This window comes from Delphinapterus leucas, chromosome X, assembly GCF_059928025.1.
Source record: "Delphinapterus leucas isolate spDelLeu-1000000601 "Yukka" chromosome X, BTC_Dleu_Yukka2, whole genome shotgun sequence".
Lineage (NCBI taxonomy): Eukaryota > Metazoa > Chordata > Mammalia > Artiodactyla > Monodontidae > Delphinapterus > Delphinapterus leucas.
The window spans coordinates 41205331-41222472 of record NC_143150.1 but is presented as its reverse complement, the minus strand read 5'-3'; the positions used below and the strand labels follow the sequence as shown (position 1 = coordinate 41222472).

The 17142-nt window shown below is 34.5% G+C and overlaps 1 protein-coding gene across 4 annotated transcripts in view; it reads left to right on the top strand.

Annotated features, from left to right (window-relative positions):
* NRK (Nik related kinase) overlaps positions 1-11208 on the top strand; it is a 163396-nt gene extending 152188 nt beyond the window's left edge. For 2 of the 4 annotated variants that reach the window (XM_089904240.1, XM_022563879.3), the window contains exons 24-29: positions 1265-1369; positions 3004-3146; positions 3437-3586; positions 6364-6523; positions 9159-9298; positions 11007-11208. In XM_089904240.1, the coding sequence (XP_089760366.1) occupies positions 1265-1369; positions 3004-3146; positions 3437-3586; positions 6364-6523; positions 9159-9298; positions 11007-11102 (794 nt within the window). In that variant the 3' untranslated portion in view covers positions 11103-11208. The remainder of the gene's footprint in view (positions 1-1264; positions 1370-3003; positions 3147-3436; positions 3587-6363; positions 6524-9158; positions 9299-11006) is intronic. The other 2 variants (XM_089904241.1, XM_089904242.1) reach the window with 2 other exon arrangements.
* Positions 11209-17142: the final 5934 nt, after the last annotated feature.

The window sequence follows — 17142 nt, the reverse complement described above, 5'->3', positions numbered from 1 at the left end:
TTCATTCTTACCAACACCTGTAAATGTCAGTCTTTTGATCCTAGCCATCCAAGTGAGTGTAACGTGGCATCACATTATAGTTTTGATTTGCACTTCCCTGATGAATAATGTTGTTGAGCATCTTTTCAAGTGTTTGTTGATCATTTGTATATCTTCCTTGGCTTATTTATTTTTTTGTTGTTGAGTTGTAAGTATTCTTTATATATTCTGGACATTAGACCTTTATCAGATATATGATTTGCAGATATTTATTCCCATTCCATACTTTGTCTTTTCACTTTCTTGATAGTGTCCTTTGATACATAGAAGTATTAATTTTAATGAAACCCAATTTATCTGTTTCTTTCTTTTGTCGCTTATGCTTTTGGTGTCAAATATAAGAATCTATTGCCATGAAGGTTTCTTCCTATATTTACTTCTAAGAGTTTCATAGTTTCAACTCTTACATTTAGGTCTTTGATCCATTTCAAGTTATTTTTTATATATGGATTGAGGTAGGAGGTCCAATTCATTTTTTTGTACTTGGATATTCAGTTGTCGCAGTACCATTTGATGAAGACATTATTCTTTCCTTATTGAATAGTCCTGGCACCACTGACCATAAATGAATGGCTTTACTTGTAGACTCTCAATTCTACTCCATTGATCTATATGCCTGTCCTTAGGTCAGTACTACACTGTTTTGATTACTGTAGCTTGTAGTAAGTTTAGAAATTGGGAACCGTGAGTCCTCCAACTTTGTTTTTCATTTTCAAGATTGTTTTGGCTATTTGGAACCTCTTCCAATTCCAAGTGAATTTTAATCAGCATTTCCATCTATGCATAGGGGTGCATTGGGACTTTAATAGAGATTGCAATGAATCTGTAGATCACTTTGGATAGTACTGACCTCTTAAGGTCAGTACTGCTGACTGCTGATGATTTTTAATCACATCTCTCATTTAACAATGTTAAGTCTACCCGTCCATGAACAGAGGAAGTATTTCCATTTATTTAGGTCTTCTTTAATTTCTTTCAGCAATTTTCTGTAGTTTTCAGTGCACAATTTAGAGTGTTCTTAAAGGCTAATGCATACACTCCATAAAGCTATACAGTATTTTTGTCACCTTCTATTGGGAATCAAATTGTAACCAAATAACTTTTCTAAAATAAATGATCTATGGTCTTACATTGTTATTATGACATTTTCAACAACAAACACAAATACTTGAGTGTTCTTGTTAACTCTGTGGCATCGTTACTTCTTTGTATTTTATCACTGTAGTGCAACATGAAGAAACAACATATATTGCAATTGCTTTGAAATCATCAATTCACCTGTATGCATGGGCACCAAAGTCCTTTGATGAAAGCACTGCCATTAAAGTGAGTGGTCTCCTTTTCCTTTGGTTTTTCTTTTGAGAAATTGTAAACAGAACAGTATTTGGAATAGAGTAGCAGAAATATATACCATTCTTCTACAATTAATGTAATTTAAATATACCATGTCAATAATTATCATTTAACCCTTTTTTAGATAATTCACAGGCACCACACCAAGGGAGAGTGTGAGGGAAATCCCTGACCCCTCCCCTTAAAGGACCTCCCCACCAGCTCCTCACTCCCAATTCCTGTAGTCAACATGAAGACCTTCTCTTCTAAAGCCACAAACACAAGCTTTGGGTGCCACCCCAATGACTTGAAGCTGAGAAAGTCCCTGTTCTCTCTTAGTGGGGGGTGGAGAGCAGAGGGAAGGTAAGGAAAGGTGTGACAATGGTAAAGGGGGAAACCTCTACCATTGTAGAGGAATGGTAGAGGAATGAACCTGGAAGAGGAATGAAGGAAGAGAAAGGCTTTGCTCTAATTACCAGGGCTACAGTAGATGGGGGTGGGGAGGAAAGGATGGCTCTATATTCCTTCCAAGCTGGATCTCTAAACACATTTTTCTCTAGAACTATTACAAGGAATGGTGGTTAGGCTTATTTGGATTATGAGTACTGTTTCCACCCTTATTATGGTTTAATTGAACTTCTATGGATCAGCCTCTTAAGGTAACCATTTAGTGTCCCAAACAATTAAGTTGCTGATGATTTTTAATCACATCTCATAAACTAGGGACTATTTTTATCTTCATTATCTTTTTATAATGCTCCAGAATTCAACATAAATAAGATTATTTTGTATTTATTCTATAGTAATAAGGACTGATTAATGAGCTGGCAATATTACATAGAGTCCAGTAGCTCCTAACCTGGGATATACATAAGAATCATCTGGAGCATTTGTTAAAAGTTTAGATCTCAGACCCAACTCCAGGCCAAATTAGTAGGTCTGAAGTGGAGCCTGGGAATCTATATTTTTAGCAAACAACCCAGGAGATTTTGAACTGGTTGGTCCCTGGACAAGTTTTTACAAAGCACTGATAGGGATACATCATGATAGACCCCAACAACATATTCGTGAAATACTATTGTATCTTAGGTCAGGATCTGATTACGTGGTATATTTTGTAGGCCAAAACATCACATGTATACAATAAAGATGGGTTAATATCTATGACTACTCCTCAATGTCTATTTGTACAATAAATATGTTCTTTTATAAATAGCACAGACTACTATATAGATAGTCTGGGTCTGTCCTGACACAAATCACATCCCTGATCTGATCTCCCTAAATTGGGCCTTGGGTCAGCTGTCAGTATTTGGATATGGGTTTGTTCTTGGGTGTCTGCTGATTGGTCAGAGCTGCCTGGTATGGAGCTGGAAAGCAAAGAAGGTAAGTACCAACAGTCTGTGTAGCCTGATACACAATTCCTGGTCCAAGTCCTCACTCCAGTTCTTGAATCCCACCTCATGACTACAGTGTGGTGAAACCTGTGATGCCCAGTCCTCTACTGTGACCTGAACTTGGCAATGAATCCTGTTTGGCTTTTTGTTTCCTTGGACTAGGAACCATAAGAGCCTAGAGTACATCCAGTCTATGGTAGGTTAACATGTCTGGCCTTTCTCATTCCCTACCAAGTGTGCATTGATCAATCAGCAGACTCCGAAGGAGACTACATGTCCTATGAAGCCTATATACGAATACTGGCAAAAATACAGGCAGCTGATCCAGCAAACCGGTTTAAGAGACCAGATGAGCTCCTTCATTTGCTGAAGCTCAAGGCAAGGAATTTAAAGACAGCAAACAGAGTACAGGGCCATACAAGGCTCTTATGATTTTTGGAGATTTGGCCTTCGAAGGAAAACTCAATATTTAGAACCTGAATATAATCATTCTTATTGTAATAACAGACCTAAGAAAAGTTATAATACATAGGTCTCTAAATATATTATGTAACTTTAAAAATAATTCTGGGTTTTATAAACCTGTTAAACAAAAGGGCAGGGGAATTTTCTCCTTAGACAGAGTGTCATTTTTGGCCTTTTGGCCATATTTGGTTTTATATCTACAGGTGTTTCCAACACTTGGTCATAAGCCAGTGACAGTTGACCTGGCTATTGGTTCTGAAAAAAGACTAAAGATTTTCTTCAGCTCAGCAAATGGATATCACATCATTGATGCAGAATCTGAGGTTATGTCTGATGTGACCCTGCCAAATAATGTAAGATCCCTAGAAATTACTGTATAACACAATTTGAGTATTTCCAACTGTCAAAACTCTTAAAGTTTTAAAAATATGAGTATCAATATCTATGTTAGAACTGAGACGTAAAAGGTAAGTATAAAGTGCCAGAAAGTAGTAATGGATAAACAAAAATCACTGATGGTTTCTTAGTCCAGACAGCTAAGTCTGTTCCGCAGATAGATTTTGTCTGCAACAGTGATTTTTGTTTGTTTTTAAGTGAATATCGTTTACATTTAAAATCTGGATTTCTATTGAAAAACCAATGATCTGACAATATCAGACCAACATTACTATCTGGCCATAATCAACTGGAATCAATTTGTGCCTGTCCACTTTTAGATGGAACATACGCTATACATTCTCTATCCATCCACCATTATGTATTTATAATAACTGGCCCTTGTAGCCATATGAGTTTGCAACCCTTGCTTTAGTCTTCTGCACCTCATAATGCATTAATAGATTTTTTAAAATTACATCAGTATTGCAACATTATTATGTGTATGTCCTTTCTTTATCCAGATTGTTGTACTTTAACTGTGATATATAGCAAATTATCATAAAGTATTCTCTTACAGTATAAGTTATACTTAGAATTTCTGATCAAAGATTCAGCATTTTAAAAGCTAATGCACATCAACTCTTAACTCAAATAATTATAAATATGAAAATATGGCACAGCATCTAAAATATGGATAGTTGTAAAAATACTATACACATCATTTGTCTAAAGAGCTTGAACATAACATAATACCCCTCACACACACGTACCATACATAATATAATTCTCCTATATCTCAAATTTGATGGTAGAAATGATATTTGTCCTATTGAAAATTATATTAAAAAGGAAGGGCTGAACCAACAAATCTCTGCTTCACCCTTTTTGAATTCCCCATTTTGTCAATCACTAAAGTTTTAGCAGTTTAGCTTTATACAAAATTCCAGGAGAAAACTTTTATGTACTGCTAGCCACTGTAGTAATGTGATATTTTGCACAGCTTTCAGAATTATCTATATATCTCTGACAGATTACATGGAGCAATTGTCAGATCATTAGTGGAGAAATTTTTTAAAGTTTTGGTCATATTTAACAATCTAATTAGCTGATCATTCTGTTGTCACCTATGACTATATAGAAATCACTGTTCATAAGGCAGAAAATACTGAACCAAGCCCAGCCAAAGCCATTTAAATGAGTGTAGGTTAATTTTAGTATAAATATTATAGTACTTTTCACTTGGAGTGTCTTCCATCACTTCCTGCATCTTATTTTTTATGTCATGTCAGATAGCCTTTATTTTGAAGGTAGTGCATTATTGAACACCACAGTGTTGGTGCAAGTTTATACTTATTTGGAAAGTCATTTAGGAAGATTGAATTCTGTGTTCCACTTGACTACTAAGCAAGAAGCATTATTTTCTTTTGAAACGATCAGTTAACTATTATGGAAACAAGAATGAGAGAAGGTGAGGTTTTTAAAAAATCATTTTCTGGCCTAATTAGGATACCTTAAGTGTATTAAAAAGTAGAATTTTTAGCTAAATGCCCTAGTGTCTTGACCCATTAAAAGAGAAAGGACTCTAATATAAAGGAGGAGGGAGTGTCTTCTGAAACAGAATGTACTAAAAATAATACTTTTCCAAAAGTGCTAGATTACAAAAGCTGTAAAGCTACAGAATATCTCGTTACTTCAGGAATCATCTGAGAAGCAAGAGGATTACCTTTGAGGCTTTCTGGATTTACAACAGCCCAGATCTATTCTAAACAAATTTTTTGAGACAATCTTTTTTCTTGAATTTCTTTTTCTCTCTTCCTTCATCTCTTTTCTGATTCAACTGCTCATGAGAGTGCCCAGGGAACGCATTAAAATTGCTTTTCGCCTCTGGATCCCCATTTTAGTTTTAAGAATTGTTGTTGCTGAGACTGAGACATGGCCTCAAGCACTTGGCCTGAGTACGCTGGGTTTGGCAAGTATAGTTTCTGACATTTTTTCCTTTAACTTGCTAAATTCGAAAAATGATAGAGGAATTAATTGTTCGGTTTTTAGGGAAATATGATTAATGTGACAATATCTGTAGTTTAGGCAAGTTTTGTCACATTGTTTTATGCATCATGAAATTTAGAAATTCTTAGATATTTCTTAGTATTTCATCTTCTGTCACCTAATACATCTCTGAATTGAAGATATTTTAAGATTATATAAATTAGATAAGAAATTCCATATTTTTGTGAAAGGAGGATATATTTCAAGCAGTGAAGGATATTATAAGGCTGCCCCTTGTAAATATTTAAACTCAGGCTATTTTAAAGTTAATTTTCTATTTCTGATTTGAATAAATTGGTTGATAAGCAGTGATTTTGTATATGTTACTTGGTTCACACATTCCTTACTAAAGTATTAATTAGTGTGCTGAAATGAATCTGAAATCAAACAAGTAATGTTTCTTCTATCATTATACATAATAGTTTGTGAAATTTCATTGAATTTCTCTGTGTTGGAAGTATAGCTCTGCTTTTTACAAAGTTTTCTCCTAAATATAAAGAAGAATATTAAACAGTGACAGATTTATGACATAGGGAAGGCTCTTTTCAAATGTTGGATAGCATGCTGTTTAGTACTGAAATAGAAATTTCTCTCCTCCCTGCATTTTGAACCCCTTTTTGGTCTTTATTGCTCAACCAAGCTGCTTCAATGAAAGTAGTAGTGATAAAATGTTGGACATGTAAATCCTTATGAAACATAATTCCAGCCCCTGGAAATCATTATACCACAGAATATCATCATTTTACCTGATTCCTTGGGAATTGGCATGATGCTCACTTTCAATGCCGAAGCCCTTTCCATGGAAGCAAATGAACAACTCTTCAAGAAGATCCTTGAAGTGTGGAAAGACATACCATCTTCAGTAGGTATGTATAAAATTTTTCTCCTTTCAGATGTTCCCAGAAAAGCTTCTATTTCCTGAAGTATCACTTTTTCTCAAGGCATATAGTGTTAATTTGGGATATGGCATACTTACTCCCTTGTAAGGTAATGTGTATGTTTGTCTTATGCTTAATTACTTCACAAGGCTATCACAAAGAGACTGATTATGGCTGTCTTAGTTGTTCATTTTTAATAATCATGTAATTAAAATAGGAAAGTAATTCTTTTCCACAATAATCTGTAATTTTATTTTAAATACCTTTGCTTGCAGCTTTTACACAGGTGTTGAAAGTGTTTCATTCCATCACATTGATTTTTGGGGTTTACCTTTATCTTAGGAGACTGCCAAATAGTCATAAGAGAAGAGCAAAATACTTCCATTTTATACAGTCAATAGTGTTCTGTTCAGCAAGTAATATTTCTGTGAAGAATCAAATACAAACTGAATATGTGACATATAGGTTGTCACTAAGATTTCGTCAAACTTCATTTACAAAATTTTCATCTTCATTAGACCAGGACATCTTTTTTTCTTCCTGACCATCGCAGGACTGCTGATCTGGGCAATCTGAATAACTTGAAACTCGTATTTCTCTGAGTCTTGGTGACTACAGAGGTGATTCTAGATAGGGAACAGAATAATGCATATGAACAGTAAAAATATTAGAGAGAGAGTAGAATGATTTGCTTGAAGATAAATGTTCCTGGAAGTAAGATAAGGTTAATGAAGCAAATAAAGGAGAAGGGAGAAGGAGAGGGAGAGGGAGAAGGACAAGGAAAGGGTGAGGGAGGGAGGGAGGGGGGGAGAGAGGGAGAGAGAAGGAAGGGAGGGAGGGAGGGAAGGAGGACAAGAGAGACAGAGAGAAAATAGTTTATCAATAAAGAAGCCAGAAGCTTCTGAAATCTCTATAAAATGGCTAAATGTGATCCACATGTGGCTTTAAAGACCAGTTTGAAAGAACTTCTTTTTAATGGACATTTTTTCCATTATGGGATGATGGCACTTTGCACTGCATCTGCAGAATCCTTTCCTTTTGCATACATAATGTTAAGGATTATGCTGAAAACCTCCAATTTCTTCAAAAGGTAAGAACTCACAGAGGGTTTAAAACCATTTTGTGACAAGACGTAAACGCTTACAATATAATTGACAGATCTGGGACAAAGAAAACCCTGAAATAATGAATTTTGTTCTAACCTTTACAGTGGTTGTGATCAATATATTAATCAAAAATTGGAATAAGGAAATTCAGTTCAAATGGGAAACAGAACCCCTATATTTATGCCATATTTATGCCACATGTAGACAATCATAGGACTCAAAGAGGTCTTAAAAAGTCATCTGGTACAGTTCTTGTCCTTAGGCAGGACAACTTCTGACCTAAAACAAAGAGCTATTTTAAGTCACTAAAATTGAAAAGCATCCCTCTATGTGTAAAATAAATTATAGCACTATAAAAACATGATATTTTGGTCTGTGTAATAAGGGTATTTTGAGAGTATATAAAGATTGCATTATAACACTAATAATAAGAAAATCAATTACTCTCTTTTTCTGTCTAAAAACAACTGCTTTGTTATTTAAAACTAACCTAGATCCAGATTTTCCCAATCTACATTCCTTTAGATATAATGAATGTTTTTACGAATAAGATCTTTGCTTTGGATTTTCAAACAAATATATAGAGACTTAGCAATCACAGCAGGTATCATTAAGCGTTCCGAACTAAATCGCTGGATTCCACCCCATACACAAGCTAGCTCAGTAGCTAGGTTAAGTGGCTGATTAATGTGTTTTAGAATTAAGGTAGAAATTATGTAATGCCATGTGAACTGTGTATTTGAGCTCAGCAAGTACACTGTGCATTATGTTTAGAAAATTTTGCTGTATGCAGTTGTTGGAAAAAATACTGCTCCCCATGTCAGAAAATACCTTACAGTGTCAGCTGACTATATAGCTATTTACATAATTAGGTTTTCTGCTTTAAAGCAATTGTCATAGTCTTTATTGTCACTGAGTAATATAAAACAGGGTCCAATAGTTTAAATCTTAATAAAAATTTCCTGAGCAAGAGAAATGCTTAGCAGTATCAAATTAGCTTTAGTTCTATGTATAACATGGTAATTAATTGAATTACATTAGAGTTGCTAAAGTCATTATTTGAGCGAGTCATTTTTTAGCAGTTTTAATTTTGAAAAGTTAGTCAGGTTTCCATATATGTCACTTAAGCACAAGTACAAACCCTTACAGGATGTTGTACCTCAACTAGATTATAAAATAGAATCACTGTAGCTAGATTTGACTTTCTACAAACAGGATAAGATTAACCCTTAGCTTTTTCTGTGGTATTGGAGAATATGAATACAAACATTAACTGAGATCTAGTTATTCACAATGTTAAATAGTTGGTCACAATGGTGATAGTACATGGCAGGTTTGAACAACACTGTTGAGCAGCATAATGGCCAAACAACAGTCTTATAAGCAGGAAAAAAAGAATGTATTTACCTGAACTGTAATAATGTCCCTCTTAATAATCAAATGTTGACTGCGTTTATAATTTTCTATCACTGACAGAAAGATATTATGTTTTTCTGATTTTTAAATTTTTATTGTAGCTTATGAGTGTTCACAGCGAGCCACAGGATGGGGCCAAAAAGCCATTGAAGTCCGCTCTTTGCAGTCAAGGGTTCTGGAAAGTGAACTGAAGCGCAGGTCAATTAAGAAGCTGAGATTTCTGTGTACCCGAGGTGACAAGGTATAGTTTACATCCCCCAGTTAAAGCAAAAATAAAGCAAGTGATGAAAATTAACTAAGGAAATTTATATCCTTTTCTTTCTGGCTATAAATATATTTCCCAAATTGGCATACTCTTAATAATATAATAAATTAATAAAAATAATTTTGCAATTTGCATTAGAAGCATTGATTTGGTAAATCATGAAATTTGATTTCAAAAGAAATCATTTTCAAAAATGTAAAACTTCTAATTGTGTCCAAAGCAAAGCTTAGCCTTTATTTTATTTCTTACAAATTCCATTATTGTCTTTGATGCATAGTTCTTTTCATGTTCATATTAATATGATATTTTGAAAAAGAATGCTTGAGTAAATCTGCCTTCTATAGTTTTCAACCTAATCCAATAACAGAAGAAGGAAAAAGTTACTTATGTTTGCTGAACACCTAATTATATGGTAGAGTTTGTGCTAAATACTTTAGAAGCTATCATAGTTAATCTTCACAAGTGGACATTAGTATGTCCATTTCACAGGAAAGAAAAATAAAATCAAGATTTGGCAATTATTTGTGTAATGTGATCAATTTTAACCAATTCAGATAGTTTAGATGGAAAAATGAATTGCATGACATCATTACAGTCCCGACATGTTATGAGAACTAATAGCGTGAGGAAATAATTCTAATAAGACCAGAAAACATTCACATTTGGAAGAAATTGCAAAGGATTTGAATTAATATCAGAACAAACAGGGTAAAGCACTGGGCATCAAGAAAAGGTACTTTTTTGTAATATAAAGGGATATAATGGCAAGAACCAGTGATTGAGATCGGATAGATCTAAGATGCAGTCCCAGCTTTGCCACCTAATTACGTGTAAAAACCTAGAAGTTTGACTAGTCCTTCTGAACCTTAGCTTTTTCATCTCAGGAATGGGAATATTAATAACTACTTTGGGAACAATTCTGAAAATTATCAATAATATGTATATAGTAAGCATCTCACAGATTGCCTGGCACATAAAAGTGTTAAATCACGGGTAGCTAGTGTTATTATCATCATCATCATCATTACATCACACACCCTCCTAAGTATATCCATTGTGGACGTTGAAAACCTTAGTCCTAACAAGGATACCTCTGTTTGCTATTTATATTATTGTACTGTCCTAATTTTCTTTATGGCACAGACCATATTTACACAACATGTTCCTCTCTAAGCCGATTGGTTTAGCTCATAATCTCAGTCTATTGATGTCAGTCTGTTCCACTGAAACAGAAACTTGCACCAAGTAGAAAATTTCAGTGGCCACTTAAACACCAGCAACAATGTGAACATCTAAATAAGGTAATATTTTCCATATATTAAAAGAAAAAGGAAAGCCAACTTGAATAAAAATAGATTTTAAACAAATAGCAAAGGAGAATTGTTAACCAAACCAATCAAGAAGTTTAGCAGATGAATTCCACCTACAAAAATCTAATTTTATTTAAACTATATGAAGTACAATTATAGAATATGGTAAAAGGTTATTTTTTAATTATAATTTAGACTCCATACCAATTTAAATTTGTATTCTTTAATCTGAGGAAATCCCTTTCTGAAAAACAGTATGGCTTAATATTTTATTGGTTGGTGCAGATAAATTGAAGTTATAGTTGTACCTATCAAATATCAGTTTGCAATGTATTAAACATTTACTGATGGTGTCTCTTTCTCTCTTTTTAAAGCTGTTCTTTACCTCTATCCTGCGCAATCGCCACAGCCGGGTTTACTTCATGACCCTTGGAAAACTTGAAGAGCTCCAAAGCAATTATGGTGTTTAAAAGGTTCCAATGATTTATTATAACAATTACAAACATCATAAATATACAATTTGCATTTTAAATTTCTGAGATTAAATGAGCATACAGTTTTACTGGTAGGGAAAAATTAAATCAGATACTTTTAATGTAGCACAGAATAGTTTTAATGAGAAATGTAGCTTTATATATAAAATTAACTATAGCAAGCTCTATGTACTCCAATGGTGTACAATATCTTTTGCACAAACCTTGTAACTTTTGTTACTGTGAATTCAAACATTACTCTTTGGACAGTTTGGACAGTATCTATATTCAGATTTTACAACATGGAGTTAAGAAACCTGTAATAAGTTAGATTCCAAACAGCTTTCAAAAGAGTTGGCCCTGAATGAGGGGGGTTTTTTTGGAAAAAAATAAAAATAGCAACAAACCATATGCAAATTTGCCAAGTCCTATAAAGAACCAAAGGTTAGATTATGAAATGAAAATAATAAGGACTAAACATAAACCAGACTAAGGCTGAACAACCTGCATGCCTGGAGAAAACTACAGTGATAAAGGGGAAAAGGCCACCCATTGACTCATTGCTCCATGACAGTTAAGCCCACAGACAGAGAACCGTTGTGTTCTTTCACCCCATGTTAAGCTGGTTTTCTCCTGATAAGAAGAAAGGAAGAAAGCCTCGGATGCTTGATTTTCCTCAGAAACTCCAAAGATGTGCAATAGCCGTTTTTAAAAACCACCGAATAATACACTTGCAAGCCTGAATACAGGACTGAACTCCTATACACATGTACTGTAGAATAAGTTGTATTTTTTAATACTTTAAAGTAGGCGTCAAATTCTATCCCCAAAGACAAATTGGTTGATTTATCAAAATTCTTATCTGGCCAACAGTGTGACCATCAGAAGCATTAAATATTTTCCTGATTCCAGATTAAACTATATAAAAATTTCACTCCAGTCATTAAACAAAAATTACAAAATGTAACAGCAAAAAGTTTTGGCTGCTAATACTTGTGTTTTTCATGTTTCTATTTCTGTAATATCAGAAATTAATCTAAAAGTGATAAGTCCACATGTAGGGACTTAATGTAATAGGTTAAAAAAGATTTTGAAAGAAAATACAACTTTCATCAAATACCTAGGTCTACAAATTTATAGTCGTGAAAAATCATTCTAGTCCATCACTCCAATAAGTTATAGACGCCATAGATAGGTGGCATTTGGTCACCTATGGTAATTGCTACCTGGTGAAAAGCATCATTTCTGCATATCCATCCTCAATACCATGGTTAGTTCTGGAGCAGTAGAGAAGGAACAGAACTACCACAAAGTATACCTCACTATAATTCCTCTAGTTCTGCTTCTAAAATCTGAAGACGGTGCTAGTGGGATAATAATTTTCAAGCTACCTGGTTAAACCAAAATACAAAAGCAGACTATGTGTGATTTCATGATAGCACGTTATTTCTTGGCACCTTGGCGCCAGGAATGATGATTTGGATTTTCCTAACAACTTATATCAAGAATGTAGTAGCTCAATAATGAGAATTTAGGAGAACCTGAATCCATGAATTAAAAGTAAATGTGATTCACATTTCTGTTACTGTGACACAATAATGTGATCTTAAAACTGGCTTATCCTTGAGTGTTTACAACTCAAATGACTTTTTAAATGCAGTAGTTTAAAGAGAAAACAAAGTTTTATGTCAAATTATTTCCTTAGAAGTAGTCTTCATTATTATAAATTTGTACACCAAAAAGGCCATGGGGAACTTTGTGCAAGTACCTCATCGCTGAGCAAATGGAGCTTGCTATGTTTGAATTTCAGAAAATTTTCTCATTTAAGTAGCGTGTAGAATCAAGTCTTTTAAGAATTCATTTTTTCTTCATAATATTTACTCAGTTAAGGTTCAAAAATAAATTTTATCTTAAAATCATATTTTTAACACAGTAAGACAGTAAACTATTTTAGGAAGTCAACTCCCATTGTGCTCTGTGGCTGTTATTCTAATAAATATACACAATAGTGAATTGCATCTACAGAGGTGTCCCAAAGTAAACAAGCAAGAGACATTGCAAATGTGTAATTGAGCGTTACATGATAAGGTGCTAATGAGGAACGGAAGCTGGGCACATATTAAGAAAGGAGATTGAGATGTTGGATAGCCAACTTAGGAAGGACTGAAAATATTTAAAGTGGTTTGTAGGTAATGAATATTTCCAATTTAGATGTTAATCCATCTGGAATTTTTACATCCTTTGCCAGCTGAAACAAGAAAGTGAAGGGACAATTAAATTTCACAGTCAGTGCACAGTGACAGAAAAAATTATAACTACACCTCACCTTGTAGCAGCAGTACCTGGAAGCCCTGGCCCACCAGAGAAGCATTGAGGGGGATTTCTGAAAAGCCAGATTCCCGAGTCCTGTGAGTTGAAGCATGAAAGTTCTGGCAAGTTGTGAGTAGCATTGGGACAGAGTACAGTGTTATTTTAGTGTACTTTAGTTCTTTCACCAAAGCCCTTGTCCAAAATAGAAGGAATTATTGAAAATGTTCAAAAGCTAGAAAATGATGTATGCAAAGGGCTGACAAGAAAAGTTCAGTGTGATTAGGTCTCTTGAAGTAAGGTAAGAGCCTCAGAGGAAACAGTAAGAAAGGATAATCATTAAGACAGTAAAATAGGCAAAGCAGAAATCACACATGTATACATAGAAGCATACATACACAAACCATTAGAATGCATAAATTTTAATATTTTCAGTGCTACCAGTTTCTAGATAAATTAATCACTAAGTGTTTTCTGCCAGGACATTTAATTGAGACACTATCGGTAAAACTAGGAATTGTGCCACATGAATTCAATGGGATCTTTTAAGTACTCTTCAGTTCTTTTCAAAACTGTGCCTATTTAAATCAATTTATATTCAATCTGTGCTCTAACTTTAAAATTTATTGAAATAATCTTTGAGACTGCTAATTGTTTCATCAGAAAGTCTGCAATGAATCATTGTTCAACCTCTAAAAATAAAATGTTTTTAAATGTATTGATTGATGTCATTATTTGAAATACACTCGTCCAATACCTCAGAATTAAGACTCATTCAAGGAATATTCATTTCTTTAAAGTATATAATAATGCACTGATTGGGAGGTGTTATGGGTTCTGCCTATTGTTCCATTAGGAATTCTAGCCAAGGAGGGGTATATTAACCTGACTAAAATCTTTCTGCATACAGTGGTGGAATTAGAAAGTAAAATCTTTCTGGGTACAGTGGTGGGATTAGTTTTCCTCTAAATATGTGGAACTTTAAACAGACACACAGACTCACAGGGTATGGGTAAAACCTGAGCAAGTTTTAATGTTGACTTCCTTCCCATCCCATCCCAGTGTCTGTCCTGAAGTCCAGTGGAGAAAAAAGAGGAGAAACTTTATCCAAAAAATGGAGTAAAGATTTATAGTTTATTAACATTCAATAAAGGGTTTAGTGCAGAGTGATGGTAGAAAATGGAAGATAAACATGGAAGATTGTCAAGGAAGCCAAGTTCTTCAGTTGGGATCAGGAGAGGAATAGCACTTCTCTCAGCAGGTCACAAAAGCGTTAGAGGACCGGTCCCATGAAGATCCTATTGTCTCAGAACATTCTGGAGAGATGTTCATCAGACTTTCCTGTTAGAGCCAATTGGTGTGGTCCTAATTTGTCAAGTATGGCCAGACATTCAGGAGTTGGGTTACGAGGACATGACATGCTTGCTCAGGCTTTTAGAGGCTAAATTCAAAATACTTCATTATGATCAAATTGATTCATTCGGCTTGATACATAGGACCCACCGACTTCAACTACTTTAAGGGACAGTGTTATGAGCCAAGGAACAAAAATATCGTCACAGATTGGAATTAGAATGGGCAGGGTGATGCCCCAAGGCTGAAAGATGGCATTATCCTGGGGATCCTTTACCAAATGATGGGATAGTGTAGGTCATGAATAGAAATCGCTATTGGTAACTTTATCATTCTCAAAGGGAACAGTGGGTTTACAGACTCCAACACTGCAAGTCTATTAACAATCTTTTCCCAGTATAATAACACTTTTTTCTTTATAGGTCCTTTAACCCTCACCTAAGGATAGTCAGGTTGAGTGTGCCTGCTCTTTAATAGACAGCTAATGTAATAAAGGCCAACATGTTTCAAAAAACATTGTCAGTATTACATTTTATATTGTTTACAACCATGGCAACTGATTAAAGAAGAATAGTTCCTAAGGGAATAAAATTGATTCTATATGGATTTATATTTTCAGCAGCTAGTGCACAGCCTACTTTGTAGAGAAATACAAAATCAGGTTTGGGATTAACTTTTTCTTATAATGTTGCCATCCCATACATCAAAGTGCCTCATTTGGTGCTTATACAGCAAAGACCCAATAAAAACATGAGTTTAAAGGGAAAACTGAGTCTTTTTTTATTTGATTGTCCTTAGTGCTATTTAATTTACAACAGCCTGAAATGGAAACTCACAAATCCAATTGTTTAATCAGAGTACCATCTGGGTTCCAGTGACCAAAGTGTAATGACCTATTTTGGATAACTTCAAATTACTTTACCCTACAAACCTGAAATGTAACAAAGAGTAGGTCAAAACAAAACTGAAAGAGTGTCTTTTAAAGTTTTGTTTACCTTTAAAAGCAACACATAAGGGACCACTATGCCCCTTTAGTAATTACCCAAGGATCATGAGAAATGACAAAGGTTATTTAATAATATAAAAACAGCACAAAAACAAGCTATATAACTGTCTGTTTTGTACAAACATTTGATTTGAATCTGATTCTTTTTCACAAGAATGACTCAACGTTGCAGCATCCTGAGACATATTTAAGGGTCATCAAAGTTTGTCAATATACTATTGATCCCAAAATTTTAAATTATGTTCCCATAAACCGATATATCAAATTTCAGGCATCCCCTGAAGGTACTTTTTTAGCTGATGAAAGAGTGTGTTTGACTTGCAGGTAGCCATTAAAATGCATGCCAAATGGAACAATATTTCCAAAATTCTAAAAGCAAACTTTTAACACCATGAAGTTGAGTCTCACAAGTCCAGATAGTGAGAAATGAATATAAAGAAGTTCAAAGTAAATTGGACTACACAGAAATGAAAATCTTCTCTCTAGAAGTAAAATTAATATTATACGACAGGCTGGGAAAATAGGCACTTCATTTGACAGTGTAGAAAGTATTTATGAATTTTATTCCACAAACCTGTATGTGCAAAAACCAATCCAAAACAAAAAAACCTGGTTATTTGAACTCCAACTCTTATCCCACCAGTCTGAGAGGAAATTTAAACTTAATCATTATTTGTTCTTTCCTTATTTAGCTACTAGGGTTGTACGAAGGTCTGAGGGATCAGAAAAAATAGGGGTACCCCACCGATCTATAGTCTACACTGGTCAAGATTGTTACACTCATTGCTCACTTAGTCTCTTGCGGTGACTCTGCAACTTCTGTGTCTTGTGTAGCTATGGAAATCTTTGTCAAAGCAGGGAGCCCAGATACCTAGGGTCATATCCACGGTGGTCACAGTACCTCCCTGGGTGCTGGGTGGGCATAGGTCCCTGCTGCTTTAAGTAACCACAGTTCCTCATATCCTTTCCTATTCCTGGTGAATCTCTCTCTCTCTCTCTCTCTCTCTCTCTCTCTCTCTCTCTCCTCTTAAGCTCTTGTACTTCTGTCTTCACCTCATCCCATATAAAATGTAATTACCTCTTTCCTTTCCCTTTGTGAAAATTGTGTCAAAGAGCTTAAGCAAAAAGTAAACAAAAATCCAGCATGAGATTTTGACACAATTTTTACCTTGAGTTCCACTGTATAACCTTTGTACCTGCCCAAGGAAAAGGACCCATCCATAAACTTGGGGAGAGTAAATTCAGTTAGAACAAATTAAGACCACAATTACTTATCCTGTCACCTACATATGAAAAAATAATTCAACTTAATGTAATCAAAGAAATGAACATTTCAAAGTGAAACATTATTATTGCAATGATAAGGAAGTA